Source organism: Amphiura filiformis, chromosome 12, assembly GCF_039555335.1.
Source record: "Amphiura filiformis chromosome 12, Afil_fr2py, whole genome shotgun sequence".
Taxonomy (NCBI): Eukaryota; Metazoa; Echinodermata; class Ophiuroidea; order Amphilepidida; family Amphiuridae; genus Amphiura; species Amphiura filiformis.
In genome coordinates this window covers 62,851,551-62,869,938 of record NC_092639.1, presented here as the reverse complement: position 1 = coordinate 62,869,938, position 18,388 = coordinate 62,851,551, and the positions used below count along the sequence as shown (strand labels likewise).

The window sequence follows — 18,388 nt, the reverse complement described above, 5'->3', positions numbered from 1 at the left end:
AAATTATTATAAGGGCGCACATCACTGAAAATGATGCCAGTTTTTCTCTATAAAAATGCTAATTAAAATCATTTAAACAATTTTTGATATCTGCCATCTGTGATACAATTGTAGGATTTAATATTACTAATCATTACCAATCCAAATTTAGCCAAAATTATGCAAATTTCTGCTCATTTTAATGCTATCTATGTTTTTTTCTTAGAATAAAAATTAATTAAGATTTGTTCCAAGTCTACCATGTTACAATACTGATAATTCAATAAAAAAACTTTTTAGACTGCAACAAGTCTGTCCTAAAACATTGTATTTATTTGGATAATGAATTGGAAATTCAAAATCATATTTGCTACACAAAGTAAAATTATTTGAAGTTTGAAATATATAGTGGACAAAATAAAGTCCAATTTGAAAGAATTTAATGTTCTAAGGTGTATGGCTCAAGGCTTGATAGCAGTTATCCATGTTTGACCAATGCATGCATGGATAGCCCTAGTGAAATGGACATTGGATAGCTCTTATCCATAGTGCTGAGTGACCAGCATGGATAATTGCTATCCATTTTGCCTCTCAGTTTACATGTGTTTGGCCCAAGGCTTGGATAGCAGTTATCCATGCATACAAGTGAAATGGGAAAATAATGGATAGCTCTTATCCATCCCAGTGCTGACCAGCATGGATAATTGCTATCCATTTTGCTTGTCAGATTACATATTAAGGTGTATGGCTCAAGGCTTGGATAGCAGTTATCCATGTTTGACCAATGCATGCATGGATAGCCCTAGTGAAATGGACATTGGATAGCTCTTATCCATAGTGCTGAGTGACCAGCATGGATAATTGCTATCCATTTTGCCTCTCAGTTTACATGTGTTTGGCCCAAGGCTTGGATAGCAGTTATCCATGCATACAAGTGAAATGGGAAAATAATGGATAGCTCTTATCCATCCCAGTGCTGACCAGCATGGATAATTGCTATCCATTTTGCTTGTCAGATTACATATTACAACAGAGATTATTTTCATTTTGGACTTTACTAAGTCCAGATATATTTCAAACTTGAAATTAAATTCACTTTGTGTAACAAGTATGATTTTGAATGTCCAATTTATTATCCATTCCAAAAGGAGCACCCCCCCCCTTCCAAGGCTATATGATTAGGATTTGGACTAAGGTTAGGAAGTTGATATAGGATTAGGGTTTGCCTGTTAAGGGTATGTTAGGGTTAAGGTTGGGATTAGGGTTAGGTTAGGGTTAGGATTAGGATTAGGGTTAGGATTAGGGTTAGGATTAGAATTACGGTTAGTGTTATGGCCCATGTTTAGGGTTATAGGGTACCGTATGTAGGAGGGTCTGCAATTACCTTGGATAAAATACAGTTGTTTGTGTGGGTGTGTGTACATCTGTACAGGTACATGTATGGCTATGTGAATATAGGCCTGTGATTCATATGAAGAATGTGCATGGTCTTTTTATAGTACAAGGACAAATTGGCCAATGCCAGAGGCTATATGCATACCAATGTGTGTACATCTACAAATGAGAAATTTTTGGTGGTTTGCTTTTCATTGCAAATTGCAGTCATTTTAAATTATCGCAGTTTTTTAATTGCAACTTCCTACGCACAAAATGGCGTTTAATTTACTCGCAACATTACGCGTCTGGTAAAGCCGTGAAATTGTGCCTATTTAGAGGATATCTCATCATTTGTATAATGTACATCATCACTATACTTGTCCATGTTATCAAAGATATGGCTATATGCAGCTGTGAATTTCAGCCCCCCCTTATGGCCAGGGTACCAGGGGATGGGTGGCTGGGACTTATACCAGGGCTAAATTTCAAAAATGTTAAAACTCCCCGCCAAGTCCCGGACCGACGGGAAACAACACATGGCCGGCCCTACAGGGACAAATTTTGTGTCAATGCCCGTCTGTTATAATAAACTGCCCGGCTATTTGTTCCGGTACTGATCTGCACTGCAGGCAGTGGTTGGAGTGGGTCAGGGACTCAGGGTTTCAATTGACAAGTGCATTGTCAACAGTCTTCATTTTCACGTGCATGAAATCTATAAGCTTAACTACTGAACATACGGGCCTATGCACCCCCCACAATCATAATTACTCACATCACTAGTATCACAGGGTCAGGGTTTCAATTGACAAGTGCATTATCAACAGCCTTGCATTTTAACGTGCATGAAATCTATAAGCTTAAATACTGAATATACAGGCCTATGTACCCCCCAGCACACACACACAATCATAATTACTCACATCACTAGTATCACAGGGTCAGGGTTTCTATTGACAAGTGCATTATCAACAGCCTTGCATTTTAACGTGCATGAAATCTATAAGCTTAAATACTGAATATACAGGTCTATGTCCCCCCCACACACACACAATCATAATTACTCACATCACTAGTATCGCAGACATTCAAATTCCATCATGAAATCTATTCGGCTTTCACAGTACAGTGATTTTCAAGTTCAAACGCTAGCTCTTCAAAGGTGCTGAATTCGACCATCGTGCAAATCGCCAGATATCGCATCAGCAAATTATTATAAGGGCGCACATCACTGAAAATGATGCCAGTTTTTCTCTATAAAATGCTAATTAAAATCATTTAAACAATTTTTGATATCTGCCATCTGTGATACAATTGTAGGATTTAATATTACTAATCATTACCAATCCAAATTTAGCCAAAATTATGCAAATTTCTGCTCATTTTAATGCTATCTATGTTTTTTCTTAGAATAAAAATTAATTAAGATTTGTTCCAAGTCTACCATGTTACAATACTGATAATTCAATAAAAAAAACTTTTTAGACTGCAACAAGTCTGTCCTAAAACATTGTATTTATTTGGATAATGAATTGGAAATTCAAAATCATATTTGCTACACAAAGTAAAATTATTTGAAGTTTGAAATATATAGTGGACAAAATAAAGTCCAATTTGAAAGAATTTAATGTTCTAAGGTGTATGGCTCAAGGCTTGGATAGCAGTTATCCATGTTTGACCAATGCATGCATGGATAGCCCTAGTGAAATGGACATTGGATAGCTCTTATCCATAGTGCTGAGTGACCAGCATGGATAATTGCTATCCATTTTGCCTCTCAGTTTACATGTGTTTGGCCCAAGGCTTGGATAGCAGTTATCCATGCATACAAGTGAAATGGGAAAATAATGGATAGCTCTTATCCATCCCAGTGCTGACCAGCATGGATAATTGCTATCCATTTTGCTTGTCAGATTACATATTACAACAGAGATTATTTTCATTTTGGACTTTACTAAGTCCAGATATATTTCAAACTTGAAATTAAATTCACTTTGTGTAACAAGTATGATTTTGAATGTCCAATTTATTATCCATTCCAAAAGGAGCACCCCCTTCCAAGGCTATATGATTAGGATTTGGACTAAGGTTAGGAAGTTGATATAGGATTAGGGTTTGCCTGTTAAGGGTATGTTAGGGTTAAGGTTGGGATTAGGGTTAGGTTAGGGTTAGGATTAGGATTAGGGTTAGGATTAGGGTTAGGATTAGAATTACGGTTAGTGTTATGGCCCATGTTTAGGGTTATAGGGTACCGTATGTAGGAGGGGTCTGCAATTACCTTGGATAAAATACAGTTGTTTGTGTGGGTGTGTGTACATCTGTACAGGTACATGTATGGCTATGTGAATATAGGCCTGTGATTCATATGAAGAATGTGCATGGTCTTTTTATAGTACAAGGACAAATTGGCCAATGCCAGAGGCTATATGCATACCAATGTGTGTACATCTACAAATGAGAAATTTTTGGTGGTTTGCTTTTCATTGCAAATTGCAGTCATTTTAAATTATCGCAGTTTTTTTTTTTTCAACTTCCTACGCACAAAATGGCGTTTAATTTACTCGCAACATTACGCGTCTGGTAAAGCCGTGAAATTGTGCCTATTTAGAGGATATCTCATCATTTGTATAATGTACATCATCACTATACTTGTCCATGTTATCAAAGATATGGCTATATGCAGCTGTGAATTTCAGCCCCCCCTTATGGCCAGGGTACCAGGGGATGGGTGGCTGGGACTTATACCAGGGCTAAATTTCAAAATGTTAAAACTCCCTGCCAAGTCCCGGACCGACGGGAAACAACACATGGCCGGCCCTACAGGGACAAATTTTGTGTCAATGCCCGTCTGTTATAATAAACTGCCCGGCTATTTGTTCCGGTACTGATCTGCACTGCAGGCAGTGGTTGGAGTGGGTCAGGGACTCAGGGTTTCAATTGACAAGTGCATTGTCAACAGTCTTCATTTTCACGTGCATGAAATCTATAAGCTTAACTACTGAACATACGGGCCTATGCACCCCCCCACAATCATAATTACTCACATCACTAGTATCACAGGGTCAGGGTTTCAATTGACAAGTGCATTATCAACAGCCTTGCATTTTAACGTGCATGAAATCTATAAGCTTAAATACTGAATATACAGGCCTATGTACCCCCCAGCAGCACACACACAATCATAATTACTCACATCACTAGTATCACAGGGTCAGGGTTTCTATTGACAAGTGCATTATCAACAGCCTTGCATTTTAACGTGCATGAAATCTATAAGCTTAAATACTGAATATACAGGTCTATGTCCCCCCCCCCCCACACACACACAATCATAATTACTCACATCACTAGTATCACATACATTCAAATTCCATCATGAAATCTATTCGGCTTTCACAGTACAGTGATTTTCAAGTTCAAACGCTAGCTCTTCAAAGGTGCTGAATTCGACCATCGTGCAAATCGCCAGATATCGCATCAGCAAATTATTATAAGGGCGCACATCACTGAAAATGATGCCAGTTTTTCTCTATAAAATGCTAATTAAAAATCATTTAAACAATTTTTGATATCTGCCATCTGTGATACAATTGTAGGATTTAATATTACTAATCATTACCAATCCAAATTTAGCCAAAATTATGCAAATTTCTGCTCATTTTAATGCTATCTATGTTTTTTTTTTTTTTTTTAAATTAATTAAGATTTGTTCCAAGTCTACCATGTTACAATACTGATAATTCAATAAAAAAACTTTTTAGACTGCAACAAGTCTGTCCTAAAACATTGTATTTATTTGGATAATGAATTGGAAATTCAAAATCATATTTGCTACACAAAGTAAAATTATTTGAAGTTTGAAATATATAGTGGACAAAATAAAGTCCAATTTGAAAGAATTTAATGTTCTAAGGTGTATGGCTCAAGGCTTGGATAGCAGTTATCCATGTTTGACCAATGCATGCATGGATAGCCCTAGTGAAATGGACATTGGATAGCTCTTATCCATAGTGCTGAGTGACCAGCATGGATAATTGCTATCCATTTTGCCTCTCAGTTTACATGTGTTTGGCCCAAGGCTTGGATAGCAGTTATCCATGCATACAAGTGAAATGGGAAAATAATGGATAGCTCTTATCCATCCCAGTGCTGACCAGCATGGATAATTGCTATCCATTTTGCTTGTCAGATTACATATTACAACAGAGATTATTTTCATTTTGGACTTTACTAAGTCCAGATATATTTCAAACTTGAAATTAAATTCACTTTGTGTAACAAGTATGATTTTGAATGTCCAATTTATTATCCATTCCAAAAGGAGCACCCCCCCCCCTTCCAAGGCTATATGATTAGGATTTGGACTAAGGTTAGGAAGTTGATATAGGATTAGGGTTTGCCTGTTAAGGGTATGTTAGGGTTAAGGTTGGGATTAGGGTTAGGTTAGGGTTAGGATTAGGATTAGGGTTAGGATTAGGGTTAGGATTAGAATTACGGTTAGTGTTATGGCCCATGTTTAGGGTTATAGGGTACCGTATGTAGGAGGGGTCTGCAATTACCTTGGATAAAATACAGTTGTTTGTGTGGGTGTGTGTACATCTGTACAGGTACATGTATGGCTATGTGAATATAGGCCTGTGATTCATATGAAGAATGTGCATGGTCTTTTTATAGTACAAGGACAAATTGGCCAATGCCAGAGGCTATATGCATACCAATGTGTGTACATCTACAAATGAGAAATTTTTGGTGGTTTGCTTTTCATTGCAAATTGCAGTCATTTTAAATTATCGCAGTTTTTTAATTGCAACTTCCTACGCACAAAATGGCGTTTAATTTACTCGCAACATTACGCGTCTGGTAAAGCCGTGAAATTGTGCCTATTTAGAGGATATCTCATCATTTGTATAATGTACATCATCACTATACTTGTCCATGTTATCAAAGATATGGCTATATGCAGCTGTGAATTTCCAGCCCCCCCTTATGGCCAGGGTACCAGGGGATGGGTGGCTGGGACTTATACCAGGGCTAAATTTCAAAAATGTTAAAACTCCCCGCCAAGTCCCGGACCGACGGGAAACAACACATGGCCGGCCCTACAGGGACAAATTTTGTGTCAATGCCCGTCTGTTATAATAAACTGCCCGGCTATTTGTTCCGCGTACTGATCTGCACTGCAGGCAGTGGTTGGAGTGGGTCAGGGACTCAGGGTTTCAATTGACAAGTGCATTGTCAACAGTCTTCATTTTCACGTGCATGAAATCTATAAGCTTAACTACTGAACATACGGGCCTATGCACCCCCCACAATCATAATTACTCACATCACTAGTATCACAGGGTCAGGGTTTCAATTGACAAGTGCATTATCAACAGCCTTGCATTTTAACGTGCATGAAATCTATAAGCTTAAATACTGAATATACAGGCCTATGTACCCCCCCAGCACACACACACAAATCATAATTACTCACATCACTAGTATCACAGGGTCAGGGTTTCTATTGACAAGTGCATTATCAACAGCCTTGCATTTTAACGTGCATGAAATCTATAGCTTAAATACTGAATATACAGGTCTATGTCCCCCCCACACACACACAATCATAATTACTCACATCACTAGTATCACATACATTCAAATTCCATCATGAAATCTATTCGGCTTTCACAGTACAGTGATTTTCAAGTTCAAACGCTAGCTCTTCAAAGGTGCTGAATTCGACCATCGTGCAAATCGCCAGATATCGCATCAGCAAATTATTATAAGGGCGCACATCACTGAAAATGATGCCAGTTTTTCTCTATAAAAATGCTAATTAAAATCATTTAAACAATTTTTGATATCTGCCATCTGTGATACAATTGTAGGATTTAATATTACTAATCATTACCAATCCAAATTTAGCCAAAATTATGCAAATTTCTGCTCATTTTAATGCTATCTATGTTTTTTTCTTAGAATAAAAATTAATTAAGATTTGTTCCAAGTCTACCATGTTACAATACTGATAATTCAATAAAAAAAACTGTTTAGACTGCAACACGTCTGTCCTAAAACATTGTATTTATTTGGATAATGAATTGAAATTCAAAATCATATTTGCTACACAAAGTAAAATTATTTGAAGTTTGAAATATATAGTGGACAAAATAAAGTCCAATTTGAAAGAATTTAATGTTCTAAGGTGTATGGCTCAAGGCTTGGATAGCAGTTATCCATGTTTGACCAATGCATGCATGGATAGCCCTAGTGAAATGGACATTGGATAGCTCTTATCCATAGTGCTGAGTGACCAGCATGGATAATTGCTATCCATTTTGCCTCTCAGTTTACATGTGTTTGGCCCAAGGCTTGGATAGCAGTTATCCATGCATACAAGTGAAATGGGAAAATAATGGATAGCTCTTATCCATCCCAGTGCTGACCAGCATGGATAATTGCTATCCATTTTGCTTGTCAGATTACATATTACAACAGAGATTATTTTCATTTTGGACTTTACTAAGTCCAGATATATTTCAAACTTGAAATTAAATTCACTTTGTGTAACAAGTATGATTTTGAATGTCCAATTTATTATCCATTCCAAAAGGAGCACCCCCCCCCCCTTCCAAGGCTATATGATTAGGATTTGGACTAAGGTTAGGAAGTTGATATAGGATTAGGGTTTGCCTGTTAAGGGTATGTTAGGGTTAAGGTTGGGATTAGGGTTAGGTTAGGGTTAGGATTAGGATTAGGGTTAGGATTAGGGTTAGGATTAGAATTACGGTTAGTGTTATGGCCCATGTTTAGGGTTATAGGGTACCGTATGTAGGAGGGTCTGCAATTACCTTGGATAAAATACAGTTGTTTGTGTGGGTGTGTGTACATCTGTACAGGTACATGTATGGCTATGTGAATATAGGCCTGTGATTCATATGAAGAATGTGCATGGTCTTTTTATAGTACAAGGACAAATTGGCCAATGCCAGAGGCTATATGCATACCAATGTGTGTACATCTACAAATGAGAAATTTTTGGTGGTTTGCTTTTCATTGCAAATTGCAGTCATTTTAAATTATCGCAGTTTTTTAATTGCAACTTCCTACGCACAAAATGGCGTTTAATTTACTCGCAACATTACGCGTCTGGTAAAGCCGTGAAATTGTGCCTATTTAGAGGATATCTCATCATTTGTATAATGTACATCATCACTATACTTGTCCATGTTATCAAAGATATGGCTATATGCAGCTGTGAATTTCCAGCCCCCCTTATGGCCAGGGTACCAGGGGATGGGTGGCTGGGACTTATACCAGGGCTAAATTTCAAAAATGTTAAAACTCCCCGCCAAGTCCCGGACCGACGGGAAACAACACATGGCCGGCCCTACAGGGACAAATTTTGTGTCAATGCCCGTCTGTTATAATAAACTGCCCGGCTATTTGTTCCGGGTACTGATCTGCACTGCAGGCAGTGGTTGGAGTGGGTCAGGGACTCAGGGTTTCAATTGACAAGTGCATTGTCAACAGTCTTCATTTTCACGTGCATGAAATCTATAAGCTTAACTACTGAACATACGGGCCTATGCACCCCCCACAATCATAATTACTCACATCACTAGTATCACAGGGTCAGGGTTTCAATTGACAAGTGCATTATCAACAGCCTTGCATTTTAACGTGCATGAAATCTATAAGCTTAAATACTGAATATACAGGCCTATGTACCCCCCAGCACACACACACAATCATAATTACTCACATCACTAGTATCACAGGGTCAGGGTTTCTATTGACAAGTGCATTATCAACAGCCTTGCATTTTAACGTGCATGAAATCTATAAGCTTAAATACTGAATATACAGGTCTATGTCCCCCCCACACACACACAATCATAATTACTCACATCACTAGTATCACAGACATTCAAATTCCATCATGAAATCTATTCGGCTTTCACAGTACAGTGATTTTCAAGTTCAAACGCTAGCTCTTCAAAGGTGCTGAATTCGACCATCGTGCAAATCGCCAGATATCGCATCAGCAAATTATTATAAGGGCGCACATCACTGAAAATGATGCCAGTATAACTCTATAAAAATGCTAATTAAAATCATTTAAACAATTTTTGATATCTGCCATCTGTGATACAATTGTAGGATTTAATATTACTAATCATTACCAATCCAAATTTAGCCAAAATTATGCAAATTTCTGCTCATTTTAATGTTTTTTTCTTAGAATAAAAATTAATTAAGATTTGTTCCAAGTCTACCATGTTACAATACTGATAATTCAATAAAAAAACTTTTTAGACTGCAACAAGTCTGTCCTAAAACATTGTATTTATTTGGATAATGAATTGGAAATTCAAAATCATATTTGCTACACAAAGTAAAATTATTTGAAGTTTGAAATATATAGTGGACAAAATAAAGTCCAATTTGAAAGAATTTAATGTTATGTGTAATGTTTGCAATTTTCCCTTTATAAGGTTACGTGTCCAGTTTAGAACTGCCTTAGTCCCTTGGATCCCGACACTGTCTAAAAGCGAGTGCCAAACGCGACACAAAGCTTACGGGGGTCATTAAAAAAGTTCTATGGCATAACCTTTTGAATAGCGTACAAATGGAGCAATATGTTTTACTCCATAATTTATATATACCACAAAACGTTTCAAAATGTAAAAATGGGCCAAAGTTGAAAAAATCTTTCCTGTGTGGCTTTTCACCCTTTTTAGGGACCGTTCACAAACACTTGTAAGGGGACGGGGGCCTGATGCAAAAATGAATAATCGCGAAATTTTTTAGGGCCCCCCTTTACAGACCTTAACAATTTCAGGGCCCCCCTTTTTGACATGAAAATTATGGGTCAACCCCATAGAAAAGCATATAAACTTAATTTTTCCAGGAAAATTTGTAGTAATTTTTTTTCAGGGCCCCCCTTAGGAGGGTCAAACATTTTCAGGGCCCCCTTTTTGCATCAGGCCCTCCCTTACAAGTGTTTGTGAACGGTCCCTTAAAACAGCTTGTTAGATATCCATATTTCGCGGAGCAAACTTGTTGGATGTCCATATTTCGCGGTGAGTGGTTCTTTCGTTAACCCTGCGGGGCAAACTAGTTAGATATCTACATTTCGTGGTTAGTGGTTCTTTGTAGCCCTGCGGGGCTAACTAGTTGGATATCCATATTTCGCGGTTAATGGTTCTTTACATCCCTGCGGGGCAAAATAGTTGGATATCCACATTTTGCGGTTACTGGTTTTAACGCCCCGTATTAAGAGGAACTATCTGTTATTTTTGAGAATATAATTGCCACGGTCAAAAATAGATTTTCTTTATACTTTCATATTTGATGGACCTTGACCTCAAACTAACACACATGGGATAAATTTCGGAAAAATATCCCCGCCCATGGTAACAGGCAAATTTCAATTTTAGGCCTATTTTTACAATTTTTGCATTTTTCAGCAGTCAAATTGTCAAGTTTTGAAGCCAGTGTTACTAATATACACATTATAAATATGATTTTTTCTTTATAAGGTATGAATAGGTCAAACCTTAGATGCCGCAATGAAAGTATAAAAATAATCACCAGATGTCAGGGTGGGTTATACCATTTATTTGAAATAAATGACCACAGCATGTTGAGATGATACATTGGTCTTATGAAAAAGTTACATTTGAGCTTGGGGAAAACACATCTGTATATACAGTGTTGCCAGACATTTTCCTATTTTTCGAAATTCAACACAAATCTCACCTTAAGTTAAATGATGTGAAAATGAAACATCATCCTTTCAAGGAACATTTATTAGAAAGAGAGTTTTTATTCATATCAAATTTGATCAGTTATAATGGTCAGTGTTGTTCTAAGCCACATGGGTGTTGCCATAATTGGGGTTTAATTGTGATTTGTGGATATTTTCAACTTTTTACAAGTCATAAAAATACCAAAATGCATTTCTATAATAAAGAAAGAAACATCGACCTCGTCATGTTGAGATGATATATTGGCCTTATGAAAAAGTTATTTTGATCTGGGGGGCGGGTAAGACATCAGTTTATACAGTGTTGCCAGATAAACCACATGGGTGTTGCCATAATTGGGGTTTAATTGTGAGGTGTGGATATTTTCATATAAAAATACCAACTTGCATTTCTATAATAAAGAAAGAAACATCGACCTCGTCATGTTGAGATAATACATTGGCCTTATGAAAAAGTTATTTTGATTTGGGGGTGGGGGGTAAAACAGCAGTTTATACACTGTTGCCAGATATTTTCCTATTTTTTCAAAATTCAACACAAGTCTCGCCCTAAGTTAAAAGATATGAAAATGAAACTTCACCTTCATACGGAACATATCTTTTTAGAAAGAAAGTTAATTTCATATTCAATTTGATCATCTGGGATGGTCAGTGTTATTTCTAAGCCATATGGGTGTTGCCATAGCTGGCATTTAATATGACAATTTAGATATTTCCAGCTTTTTACAAGTCTTAAAAATAGTACACATCCTTAAAATTATTGTGGAATGAACGCAATATTAAGGTTAAAAATTACCCTAAGAACACTTAGTATGTGAATTTAAATTTGAGTTCGGAAAATATTTCCTTCTATACAGTATTGCCAGTTATTATCACATATATTCAAAATTCAATGTATGTCTCACTTTAGGATTTATATTGTTTAAATCGCTGCCATGAATAAACCACATAGATGATGCCACTATAAATGGAGTTAATAGTGAAATGTGGATACATTTTCAATTTTAAAATGACACCTTATTAAAGTTACAGCTATAGTATTTCAATTTTTCACAAAAACACCCAAAAAGCACACACATTTGTCCTAATTTGGCGCTTTTATGGGCACTTTTGCCTTAATGCACCCAATTTGGTGTATTGTCTCCACTGTAAACCCACCAATCGACATACCAAAATTGCTAAGGTACCCCCAAAACCGTGGCACATGCCCGTATACCTTTAACCAGGGAGAACCCCCTCCGGCGTCATGTCATAGGTATACTGTGCCCAGTAGACCTCTTTTTCTACTTGAAACGGGTATTTCCTCAGACAACTTTTATCAACATTTGGTGATTTTTTATTTTGCTTTAACCCTGCAAGTATCTGCAAAAGTGTTCATATAAATCTCCTTCAGTCTTGAAAGCTTAATTTTAGTTGCTTCCTTTTTACAAGCTCATACAAATTCATGTCATCAATGAGCAGGGGGTGCTTGAATGACAGAGAATTAGCAACAATATCATGCAACATTTCAATGGTCATTTCTTCTTCATACTTTCGACTCTCCTGCGAGCTCCTCTTGGGAAAGGTAACTGGACATTAATTTGTCTGGCTGTGAAAAGGTTCTGTGCGTTATTGTCTTTGACTACAGCTCAACTTACCGTACTTTGCCTAACCAGACAGTCCATGCCAAAATTGTTACTACACCTTTACATTTCATTGAATCTCTTTTTGATGTCAGTCATTTTGAACATCACACTTGAAAGATGTATGCTATGTAGAAACTTTATTTTGCAATTTCATAATTTGCATATTATTAGCATATTTACAAGAAAAAACATGAAAATCAATAAATACCTATATTTTTCACAATTTCAATATTTTATTAGAAATTAAGCATGTAGGCCGTTTGTTATGACTGATGAATGAAGTTGTTAAAGCAGATTTTGATACTTTTGCTTATTTTTCCTTTTTTGCCCCAAAATGTGTAAAAATCAACATTTTTGGATGACTTATATTTTCTTTGAATATTTATCAAATTTCTTAATTTAGGTATAATACAGTGCAGAAAAAGATGTCAAAAAATCTGTTAAAACAGATTTCCAATAAATTGTTCCATTTTCCATTTTGGGTTAAATACTCAATTTTCATGCGCGGGATATTTGAAACATAAAATGAAAACATGTCCATTGCACTTTTTCCTCGAGATGTACTATAATATCAAGGTTACGGATATATTATAATCCTTCTTATCTTCACTGATCCATCAGATACCTATTGTTATGAATGATCAATGAAAAGGTTCAGAACTGGGCTACTAATTGTCTGTCAAATATCTCTAGTTATTTTCATGACTGTGTCAACTCAAAAAATCATGCAAGGTCGAATGTAGGAAAAGTATGATCAGTTGAGCTGTATTCTCATATCTTTCGAGACATTTGCTGGATCTATATAGTTTTTTTGCCCATTTCTTCCCCATATCTTTTTTGCAAGTATAGTTGGGATGTGTGCTTTAATAATATGGGGTAGGCGTAATTTAAACATTATCTTACTCTTATATGCATCTTTTTGCAATGTAACAATCTTATGTTATTTTAATTTATTTTAGCCTAGCTAGTATGTGTATATTGGTAAAAATATTATGGCTTTTATGTATATTTTAAAGTATACATGTTTGATGTTTTCTGTGTTGTATTTTAAGGGGTTGGTCACCCACCTTTGCACAGTATTTTTGTCGGACCTGAGAGCACATCAGACATACCAAATTGCATTTTGAATACGAGGAATGTCCTTCTGATATAAAATAATTTTGATTTTTTTAAATTCGCGATACAATAAAAATTTTAGGGTAAATTATGCATATTGAATTTTTTTATTTTTTGACATATTACAGTTAATTTAATAAATCTAATGATGTGTACTAATGATGTATGTAGCTGGGATGAAAAGCCGACCACTAATCAATTAATTATTGTTAATTGAAAAATTTGACCTTTCATAGTGAAGATAATAGATTTTTCCCCAAAAGACCTTAGGTGTTTTGGTGAAAAAATCTATATCTTCAATACTAAAGGTCAAATTTTCATATGGACGGCTTTTCATTCCAGCTACATACACTTTAAGTACATATCACTAGATTTATACAATTTACTTTTGAGATCTGTTAAATTTCAAAAATATCAATTTTTAATCATTTGCCATAAAATTTGTATTATATCGCAAATTTCAATATATGTCTGATGTGCTCTCAGGTCCACAAAAATATGTGAAAACGTCGCTATTTGAACCCTTATGACTTATAAAAATATCGACATCTCACTATTAAACCCTAATTATGGCAACACCCATGTGGATTGGAACAACACTGACCATTTATACAACTGATCAAATTTAATATGAAAGTAAATTTCATTTTAATAAACTCTCCTTGAGAAGGTGAAGTTTCATTTTCGCATCGTTTAACTTTAGGTGAGACTTGTGTTAAATTTCGAAAAAATAGGAAAATATCTGGCAACACTGTATAAACATATGTTTTCCCCAAGCTTAAGTGTAAATGTTTCATAAGACCAAATATGTATCATTTCAACATGGTGAAGTTGATGTTTCACTTCCACATATTTTTTAAGGAATGCATACCATGGTATTTTGGTATTTTTAAAACTTGTAAAAAATTCAAAATAACCACATCTCGCTATTCAACCCTAATTATGGCAACACCCATGTGGTTTGGAACAACACTGACCATTTATACAACTGATCAAATTTAATATGCAAGTAAATTTCTTTCTAATAAACTTTCATTTTCAACCTAAGGTGAAACTAGTGCTGAATTTTGAGAAAAAAAAGGAAAATATCTGGCAACACTGTATAAACAGATGTTTTTCCCCAAGCTCAAATGTAAATTTTTCATAAGACCGATGTATCATCTCAGCATGATGAGGTCGATGTTTCATTTTCACATCTTTATTTTAGGAATGTATGCCATTGTATTTTGGCATTTTTAAGACTGAAAAATAGCTGAAAAAAAAGCTGAAAAAAGCTCAACATATGTTGAATTTTGAATTATGTGATAATATCTGGCAATACTGTATAGAAGGAAATATTTTCCGAACTCAAATTTAAAATTTAAATTCACATACTAAGTGTTCTTAGGTTAATTTATAACCTTAATATTGCGTTCATTCAATAATTTTAAAGGTGTGTACTATTTTTAAGACTTGTAAAAAGCTGGAAATATCTAAATATTGTCATATTAAACGCCAGCTATGGCAACACCCATATGGCTTAGAATAACACTGACCATCCCAGATGATCAAATTGAATATGAAATTAACTTTCTTTCTAAAAAGATATGTTCCATATGAAGGTGAAGTTTCATTTTCATATCTTTTAACTTAGGGCGAGACTTGTGTTGAATTTTGAAAAAATAGGAAAATATCTGGCAACACTGTATAAACTGATGTTTTACCCCCCCGATCAAAATAACTTTTCATAAGGCCAATGTATCATCTCAACATGACGAGGTCGATGTTTCTTTCTTTATTATAGAAATGCATTTTGGTATTTTTATAACTTTTAAAAAGTTGAAAATATCCACAAATCACAATAAAACCCCAATTATGGCAACACCCATGTGGTTTAGAACAACACTGACCATTATAACTGATCAAATTTGATATGAATAAAAACTCTCTTTCTAATAAATGTTCCTTGAAAGGATGATGTTTCATTTTCACATCATTTAACTTAAGGTGAGATTTGTGTTGAATTTCGAAAAATAGGAAAATGTCTGGCAACACTGTATATACAGATGTGTTTTCCCCAAGCTCAAATGTAACTTTTTCATAAGACCAATGTATCATCTCAACATGCTGTGGTCGATGTTGAAATCGGAGCACTACCATATGGTTTATGAGCTATACAAAGTTGGTATATTTTCATACTTTGAAAAAATTGAAAAACACCCCTCTTTCAAATAAATGGTATAACCCACCCTGACATCTGGTGATTATTTTTATACTTTCAATGCGGCATCTAAGGTTCGACCTATTCATACCTTACAAAGAAAACAGTATATATATATTGTGTATATTAGTAACACTGGCTTCAAAACTTGAAAAATTGACTGCTGAAAAATGCAAAATTGTGAAAATAGGCCTAAAATGAAAATTTGGCTGTTACCATGGCAACGGGGATATTTTTCCCAAATTTATTTCATGTGTGCTTGTTTCAGGTCAAGGTCCATCAAATATGAAAGTTTAAAGGAAATCCATTTTTTTTTTTGGCAAACATTTAACAAAAATTCTCCAAAATAACAGATAATGCCTCTTAACCACCCCAACCATGAGTATTGAATTATTTAAATGTTGATAATTGCGAACTACCGGCGGTAGAGACAATTAATAAATGTGTATCCCAGCTATTTCCGCATTTATGAATAGAATACAATAGCGGACTTCAATAGTGGAATAAACCTCGTCGCGTTGATAAATTTTACTTATTCTTTTCATTAACTAACCGTTATTTATTTTTATTTTTTAAACTTTGGGAAAACTCGACCGAGTTTTTTAATCAGCTCCTCAGACTAATGAGACCTTGGCAGACTGGACAACTGCTTATTCAATTTTGTATCTCAAATGTTGTCAACAAACATATTTATCATAACAATTATGGTCTTACCTTTTACGCTTGATCACATAAGCAGTAAGGACGACCAGTAGGAAAATTATAAAGAAGACAACGAGAGTACATCCGATTAATAAAGCAACATCTGACGTCTTGGTCGCTGTTGATAATATAGAAGAAGATGAAAGTGAGATGCATGCTGAAGAGGATCAGAAATCGAGCCGAGGGAGAACGGTTTCAAAAGTAATCTTTAATAAGTTTCAAAAAACAAATAGCTTGGGAAAATCTCCATAAAAAGTGTCAAGAATATTTCTGTTTATTCAATAGCACCGAACGACTTATACCTGTTTATCTTGTGGTTATTTTGGATCACGTTTGACGAAAGTGCCAGTTATGCTCTTTTTTCATGGGGGCATAATTATATGTGACCGTACACGGCGAATGAGCCGTAAATTCCTCCCCCGGTCAATTTTGTTTTATTTCGTGTTTAGAAAATATACATCATAAGCTTTAAAATGGTATATTATTTGACTTCAAACGATATCCAGAAGCGGGGTTATGGTTTGTTGAACTTTGATCCTTCAATAAAATGGTAGCTTTTTTCGTTTCTACGTGTGTCTCTTTTTCCACATTGCTGGCAATAAATATCAAACAGTCATAATTGGCGGTCATTTCAAATCATCCCCAAGTCAACGAGGTTCAAGAAAGTTCTCTCATTGTTAATTGTTGGTTATATATACATACCTATACAAAATACAATGCCTGGTAACCCACCACTTGAACAGGATTTATCCAAAGCAAACAAAGACCAGCGCTATTAAAAATTCTATAGCCATCTAAGGTAGAAGCTTATTATCCTCATCAACAATAGGATTATTGATTGGTGTTTGACTATCAAAATGAGATAGATGTCGCGCCAGCTATCGGTACCGATGAATACCACCTTCATACACATTTTACACTGTAACTCAGAATACAATTTAGGGAATTTACGGCTCATTCGTGCTGTACGGTCACATATTGCATGTCTTTGCAAGATATTGGTCATTAACCATGTTTATAACATAGTAAATCCTGTATTTTCAATTTTAATAACTAGGCCTTAAAATTAAAACCCATTTGTGGTATATATCGTTGGCTGCTTTTTTTATATTATTAGTCCTACATGGGAAAGAAAGGGTCGCTTGACTCCACCCCTCTCCCTCTTTCTCTCTTTGTCTCTCCATCGCTCCCTCCCTTGCTCTTTCTCTCTCCTCTCTCACTCACATTTACCTTGTTTCGTCGTCAGTCGTCGTCCTCCGATTCTCAAAACACGACCATCAGTGGTGAACGCTTCTACTACCAGCATGTATACAGTATTGGGCTCCAAACCTGTCACGATGGCATATTGTTTTTTCCATCCACAAACAAATTGTGTATAGTACCATGTAAGAAACTGTCATTGCTGTATAGAATCTTTATTAGAGAATGAATTAATACCAATAACAACAATAATAATAATAATAATAATAATAATAATAATAATAATAATAATAATAATACACTCATGGACAAAAGTTTGGAATATATATATTTTTTTTTTGCATAACCCTGTTTTTAAGTGCAGATTTCTTACCATCAATGACCCTCAGCCATGTAAAATGAATCACGAGTGTCTGGCAAGGTCTTAGGTACCAT

General features: G+C 35.4%; 1 protein-coding gene across 1 annotated transcript in view; it reads right to left on the bottom strand.

The window, feature by feature from the left end:
- The window catches only part of LOC140165457 (uncharacterized), a 40,008-nt gene extending 21,848 nt beyond the window's left edge, over positions 1-18,160 (bottom strand). Inside the window, exons 1-2 of the mRNA XM_072188748.1 lie at positions 17,984-18,160; positions 16,766-16,871 (exon numbers count right to left, since the gene is read on the bottom strand). Coding sequence (XP_072044849.1) covers positions 16,766-16,871; positions 17,984-18,059 — 182 coding nt within the window. The 5' untranslated portion in view covers positions 18,060-18,160. The remainder of the gene's footprint in view (positions 1-16,765; positions 16,872-17,983) is intronic.
- Between the last annotated feature and the right edge of the window lie 228 nt (positions 18,161-18,388).